Genomic DNA, 24,889 nt, shown 5'->3' on the forward strand with positions numbered 1-24,889 from the left:
TTATGGCCTAATGAATGAAGCATAACCCAGTCCCAAAATAATTATTTCATGCTCCTGTCATGCAATTTTGCATGTATTGTGCTGAGATATAATCTTAAAGATGTGGTTAGTATTGTAAAGAAATGGGACATCATTGCATGTACAGTCTGAGGTGGGTGTGTAGATCCATAAAGGTCTGGGCCTGCATTTCCTGGTATCTAATTGTTGCTCTCTAAGGAAGCCTGAATGCTGAATCTGAGTCTTCCTCAGTAGCAATGCCATCTCCACTCTGATGGATTCAGGCTATATTGGACTGTTCCATAATGTACCTCCATATGGTCCATATGGTCCTCTCCAAACTGCCTGAGCTGTGCAAAACTGTTTTTAGGGCAACAATATAACTGATATGTTATTGTTTCTTATGCTCTAGTGTGTCTACTGCTGCCCCATCGGATCCTCAGTGTCTTACCTGTGATATACACAAGGACTGGTGTACATACTACAGTGCTGAGATTAGTCCCAGCATTCAGCACATCATCTTGAACTGTGAAGGTAAGATGCAAATAGATATGATTTTAGAGAACTGAAGCAAACATAATTTATATTATAAACAGGCAGCATTCCTACTACAGTAGGTAACAGCTTAAGCGATTGAGCTGCATTTGAAATATCTGCATATTCCAAATTGGAGTGTAAAATACAAGCAAAGGTATTATAATACATGTGTGTTGAGTAGTTGCAGTAGTTGACAGCATATATTAATAAACAGGGTTGGTGCTATTCGATAAAGTAAATAACTTAAAGTATAAAGTGTCTGAGAAAAATATTATTTTCCAGTAGGCTACATGGATATTCTTCAGTTTATACTTTGTAGAAAATGACAGCTAAAATCCGGAGCTAAACGCTCGCATCTCTCTTTTTTTAAGGTCCAGATATTCCAAAGGTCACCGTTCACAGACTGAGTGACATGATAAGTGAGTTCCCAAAATGTTTTCAGTTTGTTTGTTAGCTAAGAACTCTGCGCATGTTTCGATTGAATCTACCACTACTCTTTGGAAGATTTTTTTTTTTTTTTTGTTGCAAATAATAATGTTAATTTCTTAAACATTTGTGTTACACGATAATATACCAGTAGTGCTGATTATTCATAAAGGACACAAGATCAGTGAATTATTATTTAGTGGAAATATTGATTACAAATTAATCACCACTGAAGTGTTTAAATGCCCCATTAAAAAGAATGCGTATAAATGTGTTTGTTGCTGTATATATTTTTTGTTCCTTGCGAATTGTTGTTGTGTTTTCCTAATAGACGTGAACAGTTTGGAAAACAACACAAAGTTCAGAGAGGCCATGAGAGGGAAAAAAACACTGCACAAGGAAACCAGAACCATTAGTATTGAGAGCTATGGTAAGCATTAGAAACTAATGAAGCGTGCATGATTTTGTCTAACTTTTTGCTATTTTACAGTAGATTTGTTATTTCAAATTTTATTACTTAATGCCCACTAATGAAAAGGATCTAGATACCCAGTATCTACAATTTACGAACAGGATCCTTTCTTAATCCAATGACACAACCTGCACAATCATTTAGGGTTGTGAACAACCATGGTGCAGAATGTATAATTAAATATACATTATAAGATAAAAAAATGAGACAAAAGCTCTACAAACCTAAAAACAAATAGACATGCAAATACACTATACAAAATAAATACATCTATGTATATTAAAATCTTCAAAGGTTTTTTAGTAAAGTGGAATGTCTCATATTAAATGTGCTGCAAAATTTGACACTGGGTTTGGGAAAAAAAATAAAATTGTTAAAAGTGGTTTGTGGCATTATGTTTGTCCAGAAACCTATTTCTGGAGTGTTGACAGACACAATTTTCTATAGATTATCACTAAATTAATCTTTTCACATATCCGCCTATACCCCAGTCCTGTCATGATTGGCTGCAGTGTAGAGACCAAAGTGTTCTACCATAATCCTTCTGTCTGATCCATGAGAATTATTGTCAATCAGAGTGGCTGTAAATCAATATGACAGAGATTTTCTATTCAGAATTTAAAATAAATAAGTATTTGGAACTAAAGGGATAAATAAATTGCAAATCCTTTGCAATGTGCTGTACAACTGTGCTGAAGAGTTCCACATTGAAGGATTAGGCTGTAAATAGAATGAAGTCTGCTCAAGACATACACGTAGGCATTTTGATAAATCACACTGTAATCAAGTATTGGCAATACCACCTGCATTAGTGTAAAGATATCATCTAATGTTTTTTTTATATATATTTCTATTGCTATTATTTTTATACTGTTATGGTCAGAGCTAATACAGCCTTATGTAAATTTTGGTTTACCCAGTAAATTGCGGATTGAGAGGTAAATAATGATTCAAAATAATTCAAAACCACAATGGCAACGTACAAACGCTGCTATTGATTGCTTGCCTGAACAATACTGTACTTGCCTAACTGTGGCCTCTTCTTCTGGTAGAACTTCCCCTTCAATTGACCTTCCCAGCAGACTTCAATGAAAATAACCTGTACCCTCTTCTACTGATTGTGTAAGTGATCTAAAGAACAGTGCTGGTATCTTCAGCACTTCAATACTACAGTGACATATGGGTTATCAAGTCATTACAGTCAAGGAGTAACATACAGAGATACATGTGTTGTGCCCTATGTTATGATAGAAAGGCAGTATTGTAGAATAGGTCAAAAATATAGAAGGTTCTATTGGTATTGTCGGAATGCTAGGATATAATGAACAGTCCGAATCAAGCTTATGTGTCATTTTACATTTCTCCCTTGGTCTACAAACCAATCCCCAGATAAACTTTCAAATGGCAGCCTTACTTCTGAGCCATGAAATGAGTGGGTTATGCCACCTCAATATCGGATAGATTCTCTTATTTATACCACACAAGGACTTCATCAAGCAATTTCTGTGAAATGTGTTCCTAATGGAGTAATGTAACTAACCAGTAATATATGCTTGTTTGGTGATTTAACATGCTTATTTTTCACCTATGTTTTGTTATGCTTTCACTAGGCTTTCCTATATTATGCTATGCTTTTAACATGCTATGTCACAGTAAACTATTAGAAGGGAAATTCAACACATTATTAAAAACAGTGTCATGTTTTATTTGGGCGAATGTAACAAAGAAATGGTTCAAATGCATTTGTGTTATCAGTCTAAAACAAACTGTACTACAGTGTATCTTTATTATTGTATTTATCTTGTATTTATCTTGCTCTTAATTGTATTATTACTTGTACTGTGATTCTTGAAATGTATTTTTGTTTATGACTGTAAGTCACCCTGGATAAGGGCATCTGCTAAGAAATTAATAATAATGATAATAATTATTATTATTATTCTTTGCCATTTTTACACCTTTAAGTAAATTGACATACATGTCTAGTGGTGCTTTTTTTGCTTATGTCTGGATATTAAACAAAATAAAACTCAGCTGCAGAATATAACTGAAGAAAGTCAGTCAATATGAATATCTTTTCTCTGTGCATGCTGCTTTTTTTTAGTGATGGAGCTCCTGGCAGCCAGCTGGTAACAGACAGGTTTCTCCTTGACTGGGACTCGGTGCTTGTCAGCTCTCATGATGTCATCGTGGCTCGCTTTGATGGCAGGGGAAGTGGCTTCAAGGGAATGCGGGTCCTGCAGGAAGTTCATCAGCGTTTAGGAACTCTTGAAATAAAGGACCAAATAGCAGCAGTAGAGTACGTGTGAGATATATATATATATATATATATATATATATATATATATATATATATATATATATATATATATTGGCTACAGCAGCGGTCATCTCCTACTAAACTGCTGTCTTAGCCAGTAATAACGATGAGTAGTTAATATGCACAACATTTCCACTGATGAGAAGATGACTGACACACAAACTAACTGTAGCTTTAGTAAACATTAAAAGTGTGTTAGACTGCTAATTTCAATACCACACATTTGAGTGAGAAAATAAATTAGGCTATCGCTGCTGTTTGCTTTTATACATTAACAACATAGAAGAGTCTGCCTGTGTGACCCAGCTGGTTAAAATTGGTCTTTTTAACAAAAGGCCAGATTCCTCCTTTGATGTTCAACAGGAATACAAAGACTTATTTATTAGGTATTTTGTAGAATCCCTTTGTTAACCTGTCAAAACCCCAGCCCCTCACAGACAATTTCCGCCTGGGGGGCTATGCCCTTAAATAAATCACAATATCTTCCAAAGTATAGACAGCACAGGCATGGTTCAGGGCTTGAATTCAAGGTAAGCCCTTGGGCATCAAGACTAAAACCTCAGGTGTGATAAGAGTCTTACTCAGTACCACACTGGAAGGAGATATCCAGAAAAAATACATAAAAAAACAACAAACGCTTTTCATTTTTTTATGTTCTATAGTCATTTTTTCAACTTGTAGTATATGAAAAGAGCCAGATTTTTTTCCAGTGCTTCACCAACATGTCTACTATACTGGGTAAAAGTTTGGAACTGTTTGAACAAAGGGATCAAATTCTACATGAGTTTTTGCAAAGCTAAGTCCAAGGGTCCCCAAACCTCTCCAAAAATAAACATTGTATAAATCTTTATGTCAATTGATACACTAAGTTCTAAAAGGGATGTTATCTTCTGGCACCTCACATGCTAGCCATTGCCACATGCATTTGCCTTTGAAAGGCTTTTTTTTTTTCCCTTATCATTCAAGAGGTGGGCGTGTTTGTTTGCACATCGATTACTCTGTGATGGATTGGGCTACAAACAAAGTAAAGGTATGAATGGAAAGCTTGTGACCTCCCCTACAACGTGATCAGGGAGACTTTACCGTCATCAAGGTTGTAAGACCAGAGCAGCAAAACGCAAGCTAGTCGATTGCTTTTGTTTTGAATGCATGGGGGTACTAGACACATTGCGAATGGGATATCTCAGCGGTGAAATGACGGATTCGAAAAATTTCTTTGCTGTTTGACAGTAGGAAAACAACGATTTTGATATCGAGTCAGCTTTTTTTCTCTTTTGCTTTTGTAATAATATTAAAAATGAGTTATGAAATATAATATTTACGTGCAGTTCCGTGTTCCGCCCTCGGGACTAGAGGGCGTAAGAGGTTTTTTCTACACTTTGCTTTCTGTGTGCTTAACCATTCTTTCCTCTGCTTTACAATGATTTAACAAGACATAAATTATCTTTGCTATGATCATGGCAAAACCTCAGGGATAAGGGAGATTACCAGTGACCTTGATAAACAATGTTTATTTCGACTTTCTTTATTATAACACTCATTATCTTTTGTTGCAGGTCTTTATTTAAACTTCATTACATTGATCAAAACAGGATTGGAGTATATGGGAAGGTACAGAAAAGAGTCATTTGAAAATCTTTTTTTATTTTTTTGTCTGAGCAGCATGCTGTTTTTCAGCTAAGAGATAAGTGTAGAGGCCCACATAATTGCAACATCACTGTTCTTGGGAATGTATTATGTGTTGATACCACGTTGTGCTATTGCAAATAAATCAATAAAGTAATAAGTTACTAATGGACTTGCCATGCCTCATTGGAGGGAATGGAATGATTAAAAATATATATTTGAATAAGAAAACATTATGTGCTTAGTCTTGACATGCTTTGTCTTTCTTATTAAATGTGGTGTCAGGAATGGATATACTTCAGGGTTAGAATTAACAGTGTTTGTACTGTGCATTGGGGTGAGGTTAACAGCTCTATAACCACAAGTGCAGGCAAGCCTTCTACAGACTTACAGTATATTCTTTGTCCAAGGAACATAGACAGCTTTGTTAGGTCTATCCTATTACAATGTTACTGGGCATTGACAAATATTTTGCATGAGACTCTGCAATTTTTGACTAACATAAGTTCAGAAACTTTTAAACTGGAGCAGTTGTTGTTTGCAGAGATGTAAAATATTTGTTGAACTTTGATGCTTAAGGGACTTGTAAACACGATCCTCATAGTTATGTGGTAGTAGACAAATACAAGTGGAATATTTTTTGGCTCCAATTACAAATATTGTGCTTTTTTTGTTTGTGTGTCTATCTTTTAAATTAGGCATATGGAGGCTTCCTCGCATCTCTGCTCCTCCTGTCTCCAGAGAGGCTTTTCAAATGCGGAGTTGCTGTTGCCCCTATTACAGACTGGAGATTATACGGTACCATGTTTTAAATGATCATACAGTATGTTTGCAACAGTATACAAGATCTGCAAATGATTGCCTTTATACTGTAGGATGACAGTAGAAATTGATAAATAAATAGTATACACATGGACATGCTGTGTGAAGATACACGTCTGCCATCGCTCAATCATTTTTGTGTTGCCCTCTTACAACCATCAAGTATAATGTGTGGGTCACGTTTAACCAAAAGGTTTGTGGGGTTCATATTTCAGGCATCACAGAAGTACATTTGTATGATCTTCACACGAGGAATGTATTTACTATGTGCCATGCAGCACGGCCTTGCTCCCTGTTGTCTTCACATAAGAAGACAACAATAAGTAGTGCCTGCTGCACAGTGAGCATGTATGATCCCTTCCCATGAAGGTACTGGTGCTCTATACCTACAAGCAACTATATTGGATTGAATGTTGTAAAAAAAAAATAGTTTAATTCCCAATAAACTTTCATCTCAGTTGCTGAATACTCCAACCCTGTCATTTCCATTTCAATAGTATACAAATCTAGAAGTTAGTAGTTATACAAAATATTACCAGAACAAAATAAATACATAAGAGAGGTAGAATTTTGCATCTGCAGACCTTTTGTCTGTTTGGCTTTCCAACTCCACAGTTACACTGCAAATGTCACTGGTATTGTTTTGTTTTTCTCCTGCACACAGTATAGTAAACTTGGGTTATACTATACTGTATTTGTAATGGTTTTATAGAAACAAAATAGGTGTATTATTCAGGGGATTGCAAACACAAACCATACTTACCATACATATAATGTGCATTGTACACATAATGCATGGTACATACTATCAATTACGGTCTATAACTGACTCGTCTTGGTGTCTTATACTGATAAAGTCACAAGAATTGTTCTATATGAATATTCCAGAGCACGTTCTGTACAAATGTGGAGTGTTGAAAGAGTGAAGGATGCATTCCATTGATTTAACACTGGTGCAACATTTCCATTTACAGGCTCAGCATTTACTGAGAGGTACCTTGGTCTCCCATCAGTGAACAGCCGTATATATCAGGTAAGATTTAATGTAATAGATTAGAATTCTAGTTTTACAAAGATGCACTTTGCAGGACACTCGATATAGATTACATGACAAATGCCAAGACACCTGCTAAAATGACTGCAATGTATAATCTTCCACAGGACTGCGGTATTCCACATAACATCACTGGATCGAGCCATCACAAATTCCTAATAATTCATGGGACTGCAGACGGCAAGTATACATGTTCTCAAAGTATCACTTTATAAGGCCCACAAATTATGTTGTGATCAAATTGGTAGATATAGTTTGTTTGTCACATTTACCTGGGGGTGAGCTTTGTATTCTGAAGCTTCTAAGGCTCAGAAGGCAGCAGTAGTCTGTACCAACAATGAATTCCACAGATTATTCACACTCATTCATATTCACCAGCACACAGATTGAGATCTGTAGGGATGCATGAAGTTTACTTGCTGTACAAAATGCCTCCCATAACAGTCACTAGTTTTGATGATTTTATTATTTTTTTTTAATACTGTTTCTTTGTGTATTCTTCAATAAATGATGTATTCCCGTCTTAACAAATTTCCATGCATACTAACATAAAGTACACATTCATTAATAAAAAATGCATATCACATTTTACAAGCGATGAATACTTTGTGTTTGAAAAGTACGGTATTAAATAATTCATGCCACATGAAATATGCATACATATCTTGCTAAATAATGGATGGTTTGTGTTTTTTGTATTAATCAAGTGTAGTTATTGCCATAAACAAGTCTTACCTTTGCTGTCTTCCTTTCTTGCAGCAAATGTCCATTTCCAGCACTCAGCTGAACTGATAAAACGTTTGTCACAATCTAATGGAAACTACACTTTACAGGTATTGTATATCAAATATAAATAAATGTACTGTGCAGATCTCTCATTGCCTCGAGGAAGGATTAGTATAGAGGGATGGAGACACATTAACTTAGAAGTAGCTAGTTTTGCCTTTAATATAGACAGGCCTGCAGTATTCCACATAATGTTACTACATCAAGCTTAGTAAAGCTTGGTGTAACTAATTCGGTATCAGTCCTTGAACCCCATATGAATTGTTTAATGGGTTATTAATACTTTTTAAACCCAACCCCACCCCACATAAACTGTAGAGTGACTTAAATGAGTTTTAACCAAAGTTCTTAAATCCATCTCTTACTACTAATTAGCTATATTATTGGTATATTTTTTGTTTGTATTTTATACATTAATTTTGAAGATGCAGATATAGAAAAGTCCACACTCCAATGAGCTAGCTGCTATCGGATCACATGACAAACGGTACCAAGATTCAATAGTTTATCATTAGTGTTGTATTTGTAATATTAATATTATATCTCAACATAGGAAGATTCTCAACATGATAAAAGGGGGACCAATGATAATAAAGTTAATAAAACATTGGTGAGCAGTCCTTGAAATTGACACGTTGATGTAGTAGGCACTTAACCAAGCATTAAAATGTCATGCATATTTTTGACCTGCACATGCCTGTTTGTTTTTCACAGATCTTTCCGGATGAAGGACATGACATTATTTTAACAAAGAGCCAGTATTACCTGTACAGTAAAGTCAATACCTTCTTCAAAGAGTGTTTTCAAGAAGAAGCAATATTAACTCATGCATCAAAAGAGGCCGACGACTAGGAAAACTGATGCATTTACTGTAATGTGAATCTACTCACTTAAGAAGACAAAACTAAATGCATATGAATAGAAAAAAAACATAAACCATTACACCTGCAGTTGTATTCTGCAATATGAACACACAGGCTGCAAGCAATTTGATGTAGAGGATATACAAATGTTGTTAAATATAATAATGAAAAAATGTGATGATCATTGAGCCTTGAGTTGGGCTTGTTACATTTTCCTCCAAATGTAATAATGACAACCCCTTCTGAAAAAAAAAGATCAAAGTTTTTTTTTTTTTTTTTTTGGTTCCAGCTGTAATATACCATACATTGTGTAATGTAATTCAACTCTCTAGCAATATGTACATAATTATTTTTTTTTAAAGTACAAATCTATGTAGCTGTTCCTTTTGGTCCCTACTGTAGCAGTTAAGCAGCGTGCTTGCCCTCGTTAATATTGGGTATCCTTTCATTCAGATAGAAAATGCCTCCCAGTATGTTTTCAGAGAATTGGCCTGTGCAATGTGTTATTCTTTCAGGCTATGTAAAACAATTGCAACAGTATGTAGCTTAAATTGTATATGTATTATTTTCCGTACTGTATGTGGTTTGCTAGGAACAACTGGCAGCAACACAGAGTGTTGTGGATAAAGCATCGTTCTTAATTCTTCTGATTTGATTTGATTAAAGCTGTTACAGAACTATTGGCTGTGTGAATTAATCGACTGTTCCTTGATGATTACATGTATTTTATACAAGCATGTTGCTTGGAAACACATTTCAAAACATGACTCTTGACTGACATGTTGAAGACAGATTAAGGACACATCTTTCTTTCTTTCTTTGTGAATTGTAAGTGGTACTAATTAAAACTGACAGAACTTAATGTGCCAACCATATTTCATTTGAACACAAAACTGATATAAAGATCACCTAGTTTAGTATCCTACATTTTTTCTTATGCACAACAATCATTTTTACATTATTAATAATGTTTTTAAAATGGTCTATCTGTAACTAATCCTAACCTTCTGACTGTATTGGGTTTCTTCATATTGTTACTTTTCTGTATTCTGTGTTTAAAGTCGTCTGTATATTAGTATCCATAACATTTTTGTATACAACTACGTTTTGCTCTAGACATGTTTTTATTTTAATTGTCTTTATTGATTTTCTTTAGCCATACCTTGGTGTTTTATTCTCTTATAAATCTCAGCAATATTAGCCTTTTTTTGTTAAATATTTAAAATATCTACACAATAAAATGTATTTTAAAATAACAGTTTTATAATGGTTTTATTATTTAATGTTGAGACTTCCTTATATGTTACTCATTGTAAATAAAAAATACATACCTTTTTAATAACACCCTTTCAGATTTAAAATGCATAATTAAAAAAAAAAAAAGTTCACAAAGCTCTTCTCTCTGGATATAAACTATACATGTTTCAGCCAATTGGAACAGAACACAAGCCAGTTTTCCTTACCTTGATCCACTTTAGTTGACTACTTTTGTCTATCCCACCCCTTTCTTCTCCACCTCACAGCAGAAAATATATTCATTTTTTAACACAAAGCTACACCAGTAACAATATTTATTCTATTTAAAAAATAAGTATTTAGCTGGATTCATTTCTAACTATGACACTTATCCTTTTTTTTTTTTATAAAGCCACATTCCTAAATGATTAGAACTGTGATGAAGTTTTTTGGTATTTTGTTCAGTGTTAGCATTCATTATTTGCACAGAGTTACCATGGTATTTTCGTTTCTTGGTACTTTTTAAACGTTTCTTAAAGCAATAATTAAAATGGAATCCTATGGGATGGGACTTTTACTGAACGCTAGTGTCACATCATGCCTGACCATCTGTAATGATTTTAGGCATTTATTTTTATTACTTAAGAAGGCAGGCCATCATTTCAATACCTCTAGTCCATTTCTTACAAATACATTGATGGAAAGGATGCATAGATGTTACTCTATAAGTAAAGGAATTCAGGCAAAGCTTATTTTGGTCAGTTCACTGGACAGAAAAAAAGGAAACAACATTTCAAATGCACAGCAAAGTATAAACGGTCCCAGTTTACAGAATACTTACATCCTAAAAATCTGAAAACCATTTGTAATAAGAGACAGACCTACACAGCGGTATTGTATAAAATACTGTATCTTTATTGGGTGAATGCGAGTATGGGTTGTGAAGGAATTGCACTTGTTTTTAGGTATCACAGTAACATTGAATTTGCATTTCTGACTAGGTAGGTGTAGCATTTAATTGTGCATTTATACAAAAGGGAAAACAATACATTTGATTTGAACTGCTACTACAACAAATACTTACATGAGAAAAACGGTGAAGCTAAACAAAATAACCATGCACTTAACTATGTGTGTAAAACTAAATGCTCAGTGGAACAAGTAGCAGACCTGTGCCTTCCCAAAAGAGACTTCTAATTTGAAGGTTAAGATGGGCCTGATATGTGAAATCCAGATTGTTTGCCGAATATCTTTACTGTTGCTGTTCCACTCATATAAATCCTTTGTCTGCCCTTGAGCTCCAGCAGCAGCTGCACTCCAACAGTTGTTTCTAGCTAATGCTTGGTTCAGAGCCTTCAAGGCTCCAGTAGTCATTACAGAAATACATTATAAAGTCCTCCAATGGCCTCCTGACCTATTCCTCCTCTTCTGGCTCCTCTGGTAGTAATAAAGTGTCTTCCTTAAGACATTCTCTGAAGTATGTAATGAGCGTACTGTAGAGGTGCTGTCTGCTTCTCTCTGATAGAAAATGTCCTTCGTCAGGGTATATCTGTTGATGAAAAAAGATGTTAAACCAGATTTCTGATCCAGTTCATTTTTCTATCTCTCTCATACTACATACATATATATATATATATATATATATATATATATATATATATATATATATATATATATATAAGGCTGGGGGCTGGGGCATATGTTCTGCGTTTTGCTCCATTCATACCCCTTGACTGCTAAATATCTTTGTATTCTTGAAGAGGAAATCATGTCCTCTTCAAACGTATGCAAACATTTTAATGAGAAACCCGTCTCACAAGTACAGAGGTACTCCAAAATGTTTATAAAGAGATACTGTATTGTGTGTGTAGGGTGTCTGTAGGGTTGTCTATTTGACTAACATGAATGAAACGTGTCTGTATTTACAGAGCATTATGACACATACCTGCATAGTGTAGTTTGCACCAGCTTTTATTAAGTGCTTAATCAGTTCTGCTGAGTGTTGGAAATGCATATTGGCTGAAAGAAAGAAAAAGAACACTTAAGTCAATATTTAATATATTATTATTTGTTTATTTAGCAGATACCTTTATACAAGGCGACTTACAGAGACTAGGGTGTGTGAACTATGCATCAGCTGCAGAGTCACTTACAATTACGTCTGACCCGAAAGACAGAGCACAAGGAGGTTAAGTAATTTGCTTAAGATCACACAATGAGTCAGTGGCTGAGGTGGGATTTAAACCAGGGACCTCCTGGTTACAAGCCCTTTTCTTTAACCACTGCAGCCTCCTATATAATTTGTCACATGAAGGTTTTGGAACATTTGCTTATTAATATAATATTGTATACCTGTATTACAGATTAAAATCCTCTCTCATTGTGCAAAGTAAATATGTGCCATAATGTCAAGTTTCTGCATATCAGCAGTTGTAGCTGAAGTTGGTAGAGCATTATATTCTACTGTGGGGTTATTTTTCTGGAAACGTAATGATTCTACCCACCGTCTGCTGTTCCGTGTATTAACATCACATTCTTTTCTTTCAAGCCCTGCACATTGTGAAGCACGCTGGAAATCTTAAGAAGAAAAAAAATTCACTGGTGAGATCTATCCTAGCAATTCTGAAATATAACATAACCTCAGGCCTCTGTTATATATTTAGTTTATTGGAATGGGCTATATTGTAAATAAACAGGGGTTCCTTTAACTTTTAACAACATGTGACAGACGTACCCCGGCCTCCACTATATCCCTGTAGCCGGGGATATTCGTACAAACGGGGATTAATAATTAATTATAATTAAGTGATCTACAGTACAGTACATGTGCAATAACATTAACAGCTATGGTGTAGTAGTCCACTGGAAACCAAATTCATCAGAAAACTTACTTGATAAAAACTTTCTTCTTTTGATGGTAAGCCAATGTATCTCTCAGAAAATGCAGATGCTATGTAAAAATAATTTAAAAAAAAAAAAACAGTAATATGAACAGCCTCTGGAAGTCTTAACCCTCTTGCTACAGGTCCCAACCTAACCAGTCACAGTTTTATTACGACTCACATGCTCACCAGTCAGTCCTTCACACAAACCCATAAATCAGACACTGTTCGGGAAAGCAAAAAATCCTAGCAATTCTAAGTGGCTGAGAATAAGCAATTTCCTCTTCCTTTAATTGCACTGAATGACAATGCATTAGAGGTTTACAGGATTTTTCCATTAACTATTTTATTCATTAGCTTTTATCAGGCTATTGTGTGAACTACAATGATGCAATGTGAGTGTTTTTCAGTTAATGTCATGGAAGAAAATCCAATAGAGAAGACAGGATATTAGGAAACCAAATCTAGATTCCTGGTCTTCACTCCACACTAGATCATTAAATTGCACAGATTCTTGCACATGAATCAATTCTTTAGAGGAATGGAACCTTAACCTCAATTAAAGATCTTCTGACAAAACAAAGTAGCTTGTGTTTTGATGATGGAGTCATTAAAGGACGATGATATGAAAGAAGGTTGGGAAGGTTGACCCTGGTTTAGAAAGGGGCTGAAAAACATTTTTGGGTGTCTCAAATATAAAGAAAAAAAAATCTGCTTCCAAGATTTCACAAGCCATTTAAAACAAATACACGACTGAACGGATGTGTTTACTTACCATATAATTTCCATTCTGTTACTGGTGCCATTGCAACTGCACACTTAAGCTCATCAGTTGATTTGAGCATCATTAATGTAATGTATCCACCATAACCCTGGAAAATATGCAATTATTGAGCATCAGAAATTATAACAGTTATGTTAAAGTATAATGGAAGTACATTTAATCATTTCATTTTATTCAAACAACCAGTTAATCAGGGGTTTGGAAAACAGTTCATGGCGATAAATTAAATTAAAAATGAGTTTTGCTTATGAGCTCAGAAGGGCTGCATGTTAAGTAAGCTGGTAGAGGAATGTAATTAGATACCTAGTATCATCACAACTGTGCATGCCCCATCAGCAATTCATATCCTTTATATCATGTATTTCTATATGAATTTACTAATGCAGTGTTCTCCCATTAGCTTTACAAGATACAAACACTGATCTCCTATGACTCCCTTTTATTAATGTATTATGTTTCATTACAGTAAAGCATTTATTTGAGACAACACGATTAGAGCTGTGTACAGGACAAGGTAAGATATGCTTGATGCATTTGCAAGCTTTCAGTCTGTTCAAGTACTTTTTGAGCTGCTAGTTCGTGTTTTTTTTTCAAATACTGTTTAAGTAATGTTACAGTATACAGTATTATCAATGCATATTTGTTTTGAAGTAAAGGAATAATACATAATCCCCCAGTTTCCATGCAAAGGTAAATGCAGATGAACAAGTGTGTTAGGGTTTCCCCCGAAATGTACACATGATGACGAGTTACCTTTCCAAAAATCCCAATCCTGTCAGGATCAATGTAAGGCAGTTTCTTTAAATATCTGTAACAATAATAATAAATAAATAAATACTGATACTACTATGACTACTACTACTACTGCTACTACTACTACTACTACTAATAATAATAATAGACATTGGTATCTGTTTTTTTATATTATGCAAGCCCTGCCCTCTGTCTGCCATTCTCTTTTTAGTGGGCTACTATTGTTCTGTGTATACTATACAAACAGGCTACGCAATACAAAAGTAGTCACATCCTACTCTTAACAACAAAGCAAAAAACAAAACAAAACACTCATACACACTCTATAGCTGCTATTTGATCCTGTACGTCGACGATTCCTAACTGCTGATGGACTGCCTGCAGGACCCGCTCCCCCTGGAAGCCACTTCCCCTGCCATCAAAGCGAGCCACGATGACATCATGAGAGCTGACAAGCACCGAGTCCCAGTCAAGGAGAAACCTGTCTGTTACCAGCTGGCTGCCAGGAGCTCCATCACTAAAAAAAAGCAGCAAGCACAGAGAAAAGATTCATATTGACTGGCTTTCTTCAGTTATATTCTGCAGCTGAGTTTTATTTATTTTTTAATATACATAAGCAAAAAAGCACCACTAGACATGTAGAAAACTATGTCAATTTACTTAAATGTGTAAAAATGGCAAAGAATAATACACATATACTGTAGTAGAGTTTGTTTTAGACTGATAACACATATGCCATTGGCTAAACATCTGGTGTGTATTTAAAGCCTTTTTATTTTACATTGTTTTTATTTACAAAAACATAAATTACAAAACAAAATAAAAATACCTACACAAGAAAGAGCAGGCCATAGCGCTGCGATTCAGAGAAGTTCACTGGATATGATAATTTCAGAGGCAGCTCTAAAGAAGGACATGATTGAATAATGCGTGAGAGCAATGCTCAGACACAGTGGGGGCTATTTTAACAGAATAATACCCCAAAGGTCAATATATACAAGAGAAAAACACAAAAAAGAGAGTGAAACATTTAAAACCCACTACATTTACTAAACAGGAACTCTGCATATTGGATATTTAATTGATGGATCTTTAAGAATGTATTTTACACTTTGGAGTAAAAAGCATCAAGAAATACAGCCAGTGGAAAACAGTGTTAAAATGTAAAATATGTGATTACCAAAGTCTTTCGTGGAAACAACTCTGAACTCTGACTGTTGAACACGTTTTTCTCTCATTGCTTCCTTAAGCAAAGTGTTATTTTCAAGCATGTAGTAATCTACATGAGATGGAGAGAGAGAGAGAGAGAGAGAGAGAGAGAGAGAGAGAGAGAGAGATTGACATTTATAAGTTTTAAGTAAGCAGGTTTTGTTACCACAGACTTCATGTCAAGAAAATATCAATTATAGAAACCCAGCTTTTTACTGTGCAGAAAAATCAATAACGTATTCATTTCAAAACTGCCATGCAGTGTGCAGCTATGGATACCTATTTTGTTCAAATGACCTTCCCCAAATTACATTTCTGTTACTCCTTGTACAAAAAACAAAACAAAAACAAGAACAAAAAATGAAACATAAAATATCAATTTACTTCACCGAAACAAAACAATTATTTGAAACAAAATGGTATTTAAAAAACATAATAATAATAATAATAATAATAATAATAATAATAATAATAATAATTTCAATGTTTTTAAATTAGAAGTGATACTTACTTTTAGGGTTATTCATGCTGTGTAACGTGACAACTGGAATTCCTGGACCTAAAGCAAAAAAAACAAAAAAACAAAAAACATCATATGAATATCAAAAAACGACACCCTTCTCTAAAAATGCTATTTTACACAACTTGTAAAATGCATTTAAGACCACAGGACGACTGATACCAACAGAGCCTGTGACTGTGGATCTGGGCCTGATTTATTTATTTATTTCTTAGCAGACGCCCTTATCCAGGGCGACTTACAATTGTTACAAGATATCACATTATTTTTACATACAATTACCCATTTATACAGTTGGGTTTTTACTGGAGCAATCTAGGTAAAGTACCTTGCTCAAGGGTACAGCAGCAGTGTCTCCTACTAGGGATTGAACCCACGACCCTCCAGTCAAGAGTCCAGAGCCCTAACCACTACTCCACACTGCTGCCCCATTTAGATTTAGAGGTGGTTATAGGAAGACCATTCGACAATTTGGACTACATTGAAAAAACATTTCATCTGTGGATTTACAACCTGTCTTAGACATGAGATGTTAAATCCCAACACCACAACCATCAATGAAAGAGCTAGTAATATAGGCTTGTGATATCAAAGATATCAAAAAGTGTATTTTGCTGTTATGGATCTATGGCTGTAAGCAGATAATATTTCTGAAGTTATGATATACTCTATATACTACCCAGGGATCTCCAATGCAAAAGGTATTACATTGGTATACAAAAAGCAATCTAAAGTAGTTGCACAAGTCTGTCAGCATGTTTTCCAAGGAACATTTCAACATCTTTAATAATTTCTCACTGTTTTCTCACACTTTGAGTGACAAAGGGTTTAAATATTGTTCATTAAGTATATATAAAAAATGTCTTTGTTTTAATCTGAATTTAGTTTAGCTATTGCCACCAGTGGGGTTAGGCAATGAGGCATGCTGGTAAGACAAGAACCAGTGAGATTAACACTGTTTAATTAAATGTACTCAATCAAACCATCCTCTTTAAAGCTACTTAAACACACACAACCTCACATTAATTAGAGATCTACAGGAGGTGGCATGGCACGTGTCTACAGGAGGGCTAACAGGGCGGAATGGTGTTTTACATTGACTTTTATACTGTAATGTTTAAACTGTGATGTTTGCCCATATTAAGATGTCTAACCTTTAGCCGTGTTTAACAACAATGATCTCAAACCCTTTGAGACAGATTTCATTAAATGCTGAAGGCCACTTTAGAGACTTTTTATCATGCAGAATTAAGTAACAGATGTAAGCTCAAAGACCAAACTCTTAAAACGATATGACAATCCACATAGCAATAAGCGCACTATGGAGACAAAATAGTTTTATATAGTTTCAAGTTGCAAGTTATATTAAGTATACAGTATGGTATAGCTGCATGTAACAAACCAAATGCAGTACAACAACAACACATTAATAACTAACAAAGCTGTGACCTTGGCTTTTGTATATTTCATGTATCAAATGTGTAGGAATGTTAATGCCCTCATGAAGTAGGTCCATTATGCTTATTTTACTTTAATTACTTTTTTTATCAAATAATTATTTTCAAATGGAATATTTAATTACCATAATTTGTAACTGTGACACATAAACTGGAATTAGGAAGGCAAATGACTTCACCTGGAGATTATTGATTAATTATTAAATATGAATAATTAATTTTGGAAAACGTAATTATCCCCAGAAAAGGTAGTAAGTGCTTTAAAAAAATTGCACAAGTTAAATGACCAGTACAGTGTACAGTGCCCCTGCAGGTTTTAAAGCCTCACAATGATCATGGTTGTCCACACCTTGGAAATGATTGGGAAGCAATGCAAGCTTTTAGATCGGCCCATAAAGTCAATCTCTGTGCTGGACTGGGAGTTAAAAAAAAAACTATTGAACTACAATACCATAACTAACCAGACATACAAATGGGCTGTCCTACCTTTACAGTGCAAGATGAAGTGCTGATTACTGGGACTGATGTCAGCACTGAAGTATGTACACTGGGGCTTGTTCAATTCACAGCTCAGACAATGGCGAGGAAACAAGCCAACTGCAGAAACACTGCGAAAAAATAAACATGCATGTGCTGCCTCTGGTGATTCAGGAATACAGTAAATCTCCAATTAAAATAACAAAATATCAGTTCATCAGTTTATGGATGCAATGCATGGATGCTCATAGTAAACAAAAATTTGGCAGACTTACAGTATGTACTGAGAAGAAAAACAAAGAGGCTGCATTTAGCTCAGTTACCTGTATAATTGTCTTTTTCTTGGAGAATCTTCAGTACTTAGGAAATAGCTAAATATTAACAAAATAAAATAGGTGATTTGTCACTGTTCAAAATCAAATCAATCATATTTCATTAAACAGTGGCAAATGGTAGAAAAACTTGGTTTTACGTTAATGCCATTATTGCAACATTTACTGTGTCGATTCCAAGCTATCAACAAAACTGTAATTCTACTTGCTTAATGTTATCGTAATTATTATTATTATTATTATTATTATTATTATTATTATTATTATTATTAGTAGTAGTAGTAGTAGTAGTAGTAGTAGTAGTAGTAGTAGTCGTAGTAGTACTGGACATGTCTGTTTTGAATATCTAAAGGAATGCACTTACATCTTCTGGTGAATTTCATCATAAGCTAGGATTCTAGTAACTTCCCAGTCTCCTGATGTCAGATGCCTGACACTGATCTGTTCATTTGTAGACTGTGGATATAAAACCAGTTATGCAAAAAACAATCTGTTCAGTGTAGGCTGTATTTGTTACATAAAGAAAAATAATAATGATAATAAATGGGATGTTGCAGATTTAGCAACAGCTACCCCCCACCAATTTAATTTATGCTCACATAAAATGAGGTTTGACATTTACTCTGTCACTCATGACTGACTGAGAGGATTAATAATCACACGACGAGAAAGAGTGCAGTTCCAAACTATGCTTTTATTTTAATTGATATATACTGAATTGCCCTTTAGAAAATGGTCTACAACTACAAATTAATGTCACGTTGATATGGATTTACTCTACTGCTGCTGTGAAATGTAAAGCACAGTTTATGAAGACATGTTATAAAGTATTCACAGAGTTTTATATACAGTTACAGTACTGAAATCAATATAGTATTGATTATAATCCCAAGTATGGTTCATTTTGTATGGATATGGATTATCAATGATCAGCCATAATCATCAGTGAAAATGCAAACATACAAAGATGTAGTTTATATTTAATTTTTTATTTTAAAATGCTTTAGGAAGCTTTTTTTTCTTTTTCTAAATTGCTAATTGACACCATTGTTATCACATTCTGTTACAAACCTTAGGGTTGTGAGTCAGCTTGCCTGAATGACCAGGAAAATTGATACACATCATCTCAGAAAAACAGATGACATTGAAAGATAAGATACTAAGTTTGTGGTGACCTTTGTTTGACATTTGAGGTCTGTAAAGAAATAAATACTTGAAGATGCTTTTCCTCATCTCACTGTACACACATAATGCAGAGAGCACAGTCTGCTGATTATAACAATCAATACACAGTAGGCATGTGGACTAATCTTTCAAAGACACATGTTCTGCCTGATATAAACTCCTCATTAGAAATACAGTAAACAAGGACCTTGAGAGACCCTTGTTACCCTTGTTTGAATCGAATCAGGAGCTCAGGGCTTCATTGTGTACAAAATATGTCTTTAAAAAAAAAAAAAAAACATTTACCTGGGTCGTTTCTAAAGAACAAATCCAGCTTGCAAATGTATATAACCCTTTGACAGCCAATGCCATTTTAAGGTCAGTTAATGTCTAACTCCTATATAAAACTTACCAGTAGGTATGTCAAATCAAAGGTAATAGGGTTGTTATTTTCAACAATACTGTATAAATCATCTGTACTATATCTGTTCAAATCTTTATAGCATCTCCTTGTTCCCTAACCCTAACCTTGTCCCATTGTATGTATCTCCTTGCTTCATTGCTAGAGGGCTTACATGATGGAATAACCTGACAGGGTAACATGTTATTATCAAACTTAGAATTGACCTCCTTTTCTTCCCCTCCGCATCTTCCCCCTCCTCTGATCTCTCTATCTCCATTCCTCTGGAATCTACCACGCTCTCTCGCTCCTCCTCAGCAAAGAACCTCGGAGTAACCCTGGACCCCTGCCTCTCTTACTCCCAGCACATCTCCTCTCTAGCACGCACCTGCCGATTCTTCCTGAGCAACATACGAAGAATCGGACCCTTCCTCACCAACTACTCCACACAACTCCTTGTCCAGGCCCTGGTACTCTCCCGCCTAGACTACTCTATTCCCGCCTGGTTGGCTTTCCTGCGTCCGCCACTCATCTGCTCCACCTCATCCAGAACTCCGCTGCTCGCCTGGTGTTCTCTCTGCCTCGCTTCTCCCACGCTACTCCACTGCTCTGCTCACTCCATTGGCTCCTGATTACCACTCGCATCCCGTTCAAGACTCTTGTACTCGCCTACCGATGCCTTGACCAGACTGCACCCAGCTACCTCCAGACCCTCATCAATCCCTACACCCCCACCCTACCTCTCCGCTCCACCTGCACTAGAAGACTGGCCAGACCTCCTCTAGGCTCCCCTGCCTCCAGAGCCCGCTCCTTCTCCACCCTCGCCCCGAAGTGGTGGAACGACCTTCCTACGGATGTCAGGACTGCCCAGTCCCTGACCACTTTCCGGCGCCTCCTCAAGACACACCTCTTCAGACAACACCTGTAAAACTCAACTCTCCCCTTCTGGTCAATATAGCACTCTGCCTTTAATGCACTTTAACTTGCATTTATCTGTTCCCTATTTTACTATATTTAATCCTGCACTCAACTCAAACTGTAGTATTTTGTATTTCACTTGCACTCGTATCTAACCCTGATGTAACTATCAACACAGTTATCTGCTCTTGAACTGCCCCGATATCAAATCGTACTGTGTTTTGTATTTGCACTTATTAGGACTGAAGTCATTGTATTTTGTATCTTGCTCTTAATTGTACTGTAATTCTTGATATGTATTTTTTGTATACAACTGTAAGTCCCTGGGAAGAGTGTCTGCTAAGAAATAAATAATAAATAAAATCAAACCCACGTCTGACAATCTTGCTTCAGTTTACAGGACACTAATTTGGTTGAACAGAAATCAATTGCAACTTAAATGAGAGTAAAAAACTGTACCCTTAGATTGCAGCACGGCATTAGTCGAGGTGTAGACTAAAACCTTGTTTTTCCTCCTGGTTCTTATCAATAGTCTAGGATAAACTCCATCTTGGCCCAGAGATTTGTTTGTTCCAAGGCCTCCTAATTGTTATTGCCTCTGTGTCTCTGAAGCCCAATATAGCCAGTGCTCATGGTAATCTCAGACACACAGGAATCCTATTAACATACTGTAGAGCCTTTATGATTATATGAATGCAGCGTTCAAGTAAAGCAACTTCAATTTTACTTTTCACAGTGGGGTTATTTCTATGCAATTGATATTCAGACCTCTTCCAAGTTTGAGTGCTTTCAAGAAATATAAACTCCTGAAAATCAAATGGACATGTATTTGCCACTTGGAATGCACCAGAACTCTTTTATTTACAAGGTATCCTGTCATATAAATATATATGTCAGTTCCGAAAAGTTTCTAAACAGTACAGTACTTTTATGCCATTATTAATTACTGTAAATTAGTACCTGTGTCTTTATTGCAAAATATTACAGGGGTGTATACATAAAATACATTGAAACATTGCCTTGCTTAATCACTACATTTTTTATTTTTCAGTACTATAATATATACTCATTTATTTAGTACAGTTAGGTAAAGCTACATATAAGCAGATTAACCATTTCTTACCTGAGTAGTAAACATAGCAATGTGATGGAATTCTCCTCTCCCACCCTGTTTTACTGGCACACTCAGAAAGAATTTGTTGCTATCCTTGGAGAACACTGGTTCTTCAGTCTGAAAAGCATTTGAAACCATTTTAATTTTGCAGACGAGCTAAGTGAATGCCCAATCGTTATGTGTTATTATGGCCCCCTTTTTGTTGTAATTATAAATCTATTTGAGTTTTCCGTATTTATTGTTTATATATATATATATATATATATATATATATATATATATATATATATATATATATATATGTGTCTTTGTAAATCACAACATGATCTAGTTTTAATTATCTATTATATTGAACTAAACAGATCGAAATACTGCCACTCACAAACTCCTAACCCAGCTCTATGGTACACATCTTTCCACTACATTGTATTTTGTATTTTGTGATATTAATAGAGGGTTAATAAATGACCCTTAAGGGAAAACTCCACGAGGACTAACACAGAGTTAAAGGATGGCAGTAGTATTTTTTAGTTACAGTATATTAGGAGATAAAATAGTATACTGTATATACACAACAACATTTAATCCAGCAGAGCTTTTAGTTTACCTGCTTAGAAAGCCAGATTTCAGACATCACTTCATGTTTCTGGAAAAAAAAGATAACTTAGAAAAGGTTTTTACATACATGATCTACACAACAGTGATACTATTAAAAGGATGTGAGTGAGGCTGATATTGTTTTTATTTATTTATTCAATTTCAATCAATATTCTATATGCTATGAGTTACTAAAAATCCTATGACAGTCCGGCAGGAAATCACGCCATCTGTATCTGTACTAAATGATGCTTGCTGGCTGCAATTAGTGCAGAAACTCACTTTGATGGCAGAATTATGTACATGCATGATTGCATATACTGTAGGCTGTATTCACTATTAATTAAAGTAAGGTAACTACTGCTGTCTGCAAGTACAGCTTTCCTTGGGATTAAGTGTTGGATTTTAATCTTATGTATTAGTGATCGACACAAAGTCTGGTTATGACAGTTTTAAAGCCTTATTAACATCCACAACTTCAAAAAAACAATCAGAATTCTATGGTAAAACTCAGTCAGGGAGAGAAACTTTTCAGCTGGACCCTTCTTCGATGTACTGTCATGGTATAATACTCTCAAAAACCTTATTCTGTGTTTGTGAATCCATCTTAAAGTATGTTACTGAGCCTCAACGGTTCGTTGAAGCTTGGTTTACCGGCTAAGCCTTGCTTGATTGCTCACAATCCCCAACCTTTTCAAAGCATACAACAATAGATATCAAACAATGTTCACCCACCTTGCTACAAGCTCCAGTAGTCGTGTCACACACAGTAAGAATGGAGACATTCTGAGGTCGATTTAACCACCTCACTGCAGTCTTCGTGTTGCTGATCCACTTTACCATGGACACATAATGATCCCTGTTTGTACACGGAATAAAACATATTTACTGTAAGTGCAACCTTTTTAAGACTACAACCTTTAAACAGGTAAGTGGCACATTTTAAACTGATGACGGACTAAATTTCATAATTTATGGTATACAAACTTTTTTGTCATACCAGGGTAAAAAGCTACTGACATTTTGTTGTACGAAATTTTGATATACTCGTATAGAGTAAACTGCACGCTAAACCCACATTCAGAGTGACAAGTTCACCTTAAGCATGATATCTTTGTCATGTTGTCATCTAGAAAAAAAAATGAGGAGCTATGTAGATGAGTATGGGATTGTGATACATTAAGCTAAGCGAGTCAGAACATTCACTAGTCTGCCTAATAGTAATAATAAAGTGTCATATACATTTTTTAGCATACAAAAAATAAAAAAATAAATAGATATTTAATATCTGCTATAACAGTTGTGAAAAAAAATAAACAATACAAACCAATATAGCAAGGCAGATATATAAAAGAAAAGACTACTGCCCCTGACGACGAGGTAACAAGGTTTGTTCGGTCTTTAGTTTGAAACACTTGCTTAAGAAATATGACTGACAACATACCTGGCTTTAAAACTGGTTGGTGGTGTCAGTTCCTGGGTGTGCGTTTGTCCATACAGATTTGTAACAAAGAGTTTTACAGTAGGGTTCATCTGTCCTGCCTGTTTACAACACATACAAAAAATAGTAACTGGAAACATAGTTTTAAAAAACAATGTGACATTTCTTTTTCTTTTTGAAGAATGAGAGTGCTTGTCAATATTGTGCACTATCAAGTGCATGCCTTACAGTGAACAGAGGTCTGACTGATAATGTTTCAGAGTTTAAAAGTCTTTAGCAATCTCCTTTCAGTGTTGAACCTTCCAGAAGCGTACCTCGGTGTCTTCTCTCCTGAGTATAATTAAAGCTATTCATTCCTCTTCTTTTTAAACACTGACATGTACACCTGAGCCTGCTGGTTTAATCTAGTTTCAATGTAATGCTGATGCGCCAGGGAGGCAATAAGCTGATCCCTGGAGCCAGCATTACACTTCATCCATCAACACCAGGCAGAAGGATATCTACATCATCATATGGAAGGAAATGCAAATGGCTAGAGACACAGATGGATCACATTAGTTTACTGTAAAGCTACGTCTTAGTTGGTGCTTATCTTGGTGAGAGCCGGGTTCAAATCAGCATGAAGTTTTAACATCTACTCTCGTGTAATGGAAATCATGTTAGTTCACATACAGGGTATCGTTAGCTGCTTTCGTTCCTTTA

At 35.3% G+C, this 24,889-nt stretch overlaps 2 protein-coding genes across 4 annotated transcripts in view; one reads left to right on the forward strand and one right to left on the reverse strand.

The window, feature by feature from the left end:
• Window positions 1–10,100, forward strand: part of LOC117426994 (inactive dipeptidyl peptidase 10-like) — a 99,850-nt gene extending 89,750 nt beyond the window's left edge. For both annotated transcript variants that reach the window (XM_034045297.3, XM_059033889.1), the window contains 11 exons: window positions 410–531; window positions 906–953; window positions 1,292–1,390; window positions 2,485–2,554; window positions 3,537–3,731; window positions 5,309–5,363; window positions 6,077–6,176; window positions 7,175–7,233; window positions 7,362–7,434; window positions 8,014–8,087; window positions 8,755–10,100. In XM_034045297.3, coding sequence (XP_033901188.2) covers window positions 410–531; window positions 906–953; window positions 1,292–1,390; window positions 2,485–2,554; window positions 3,537–3,731; window positions 5,309–5,363; window positions 6,077–6,176; window positions 7,175–7,233; window positions 7,362–7,434; window positions 8,014–8,087; window positions 8,755–8,892 — 1,033 coding nt within the window. In that variant the 3' untranslated portion in view covers window positions 8,893–10,100. The remainder of the gene's footprint in view (window positions 1–409; window positions 532–905; window positions 954–1,291; window positions 1,391–2,484; window positions 2,555–3,536; window positions 3,732–5,308; window positions 5,364–6,076; window positions 6,177–7,174; window positions 7,234–7,361; window positions 7,435–8,013; window positions 8,088–8,754) is intronic.
• Window positions 10,101–11,031: 931 nt separating this feature from the next.
• Window positions 11,032–24,889, reverse strand: part of LOC117427160 (inactive dipeptidyl peptidase 10-like) — a 158,905-nt gene continuing 145,047 nt past the window's right edge. For both annotated transcript variants that reach the window (XM_034045562.3, XM_034045563.3), the window contains exons 10-26: window positions 24,191–24,288; window positions 23,482–23,605; window positions 22,757–22,795; window positions 22,159–22,266; window positions 18,918–19,009; window positions 18,545–18,592; window positions 18,231–18,352; window positions 16,279–16,326; window positions 15,739–15,837; window positions 15,392–15,461; window positions 14,881–15,075; window positions 14,559–14,613; window positions 13,797–13,893; window positions 13,031–13,089; window positions 12,644–12,716; window positions 12,085–12,158; window positions 11,032–11,688 (exon numbers count right to left, since the gene is read on the reverse strand). In XM_034045562.3, the coding sequence (XP_033901453.2) occupies window positions 11,554–11,688; window positions 12,085–12,158; window positions 12,644–12,716; window positions 13,031–13,089; window positions 13,797–13,893; window positions 14,559–14,613; window positions 14,881–15,075; window positions 15,392–15,461; window positions 15,739–15,837; window positions 16,279–16,326; window positions 18,231–18,352; window positions 18,545–18,592; window positions 18,918–19,009; window positions 22,159–22,266; window positions 22,757–22,795; window positions 23,482–23,605; window positions 24,191–24,288 (1,536 nt within the window). In that variant the 3' untranslated portion in view covers window positions 11,032–11,553. The remainder of the gene's footprint in view (window positions 11,689–12,084; window positions 12,159–12,643; window positions 12,717–13,030; window positions 13,090–13,796; window positions 13,894–14,558; window positions 14,614–14,880; window positions 15,076–15,391; window positions 15,462–15,738; window positions 15,838–16,278; window positions 16,327–18,230; window positions 18,353–18,544; window positions 18,593–18,917; window positions 19,010–22,158; window positions 22,267–22,756; window positions 22,796–23,481; window positions 23,606–24,190; window positions 24,289–24,889) is intronic.

This window comes from Acipenser ruthenus, chromosome 11 (genome assembly GCF_902713425.1).
Source record: "Acipenser ruthenus chromosome 11, fAciRut3.2 maternal haplotype, whole genome shotgun sequence".
Classification (NCBI taxonomy): domain Eukaryota; kingdom Metazoa; phylum Chordata; class Actinopteri; order Acipenseriformes; family Acipenseridae; genus Acipenser; species Acipenser ruthenus.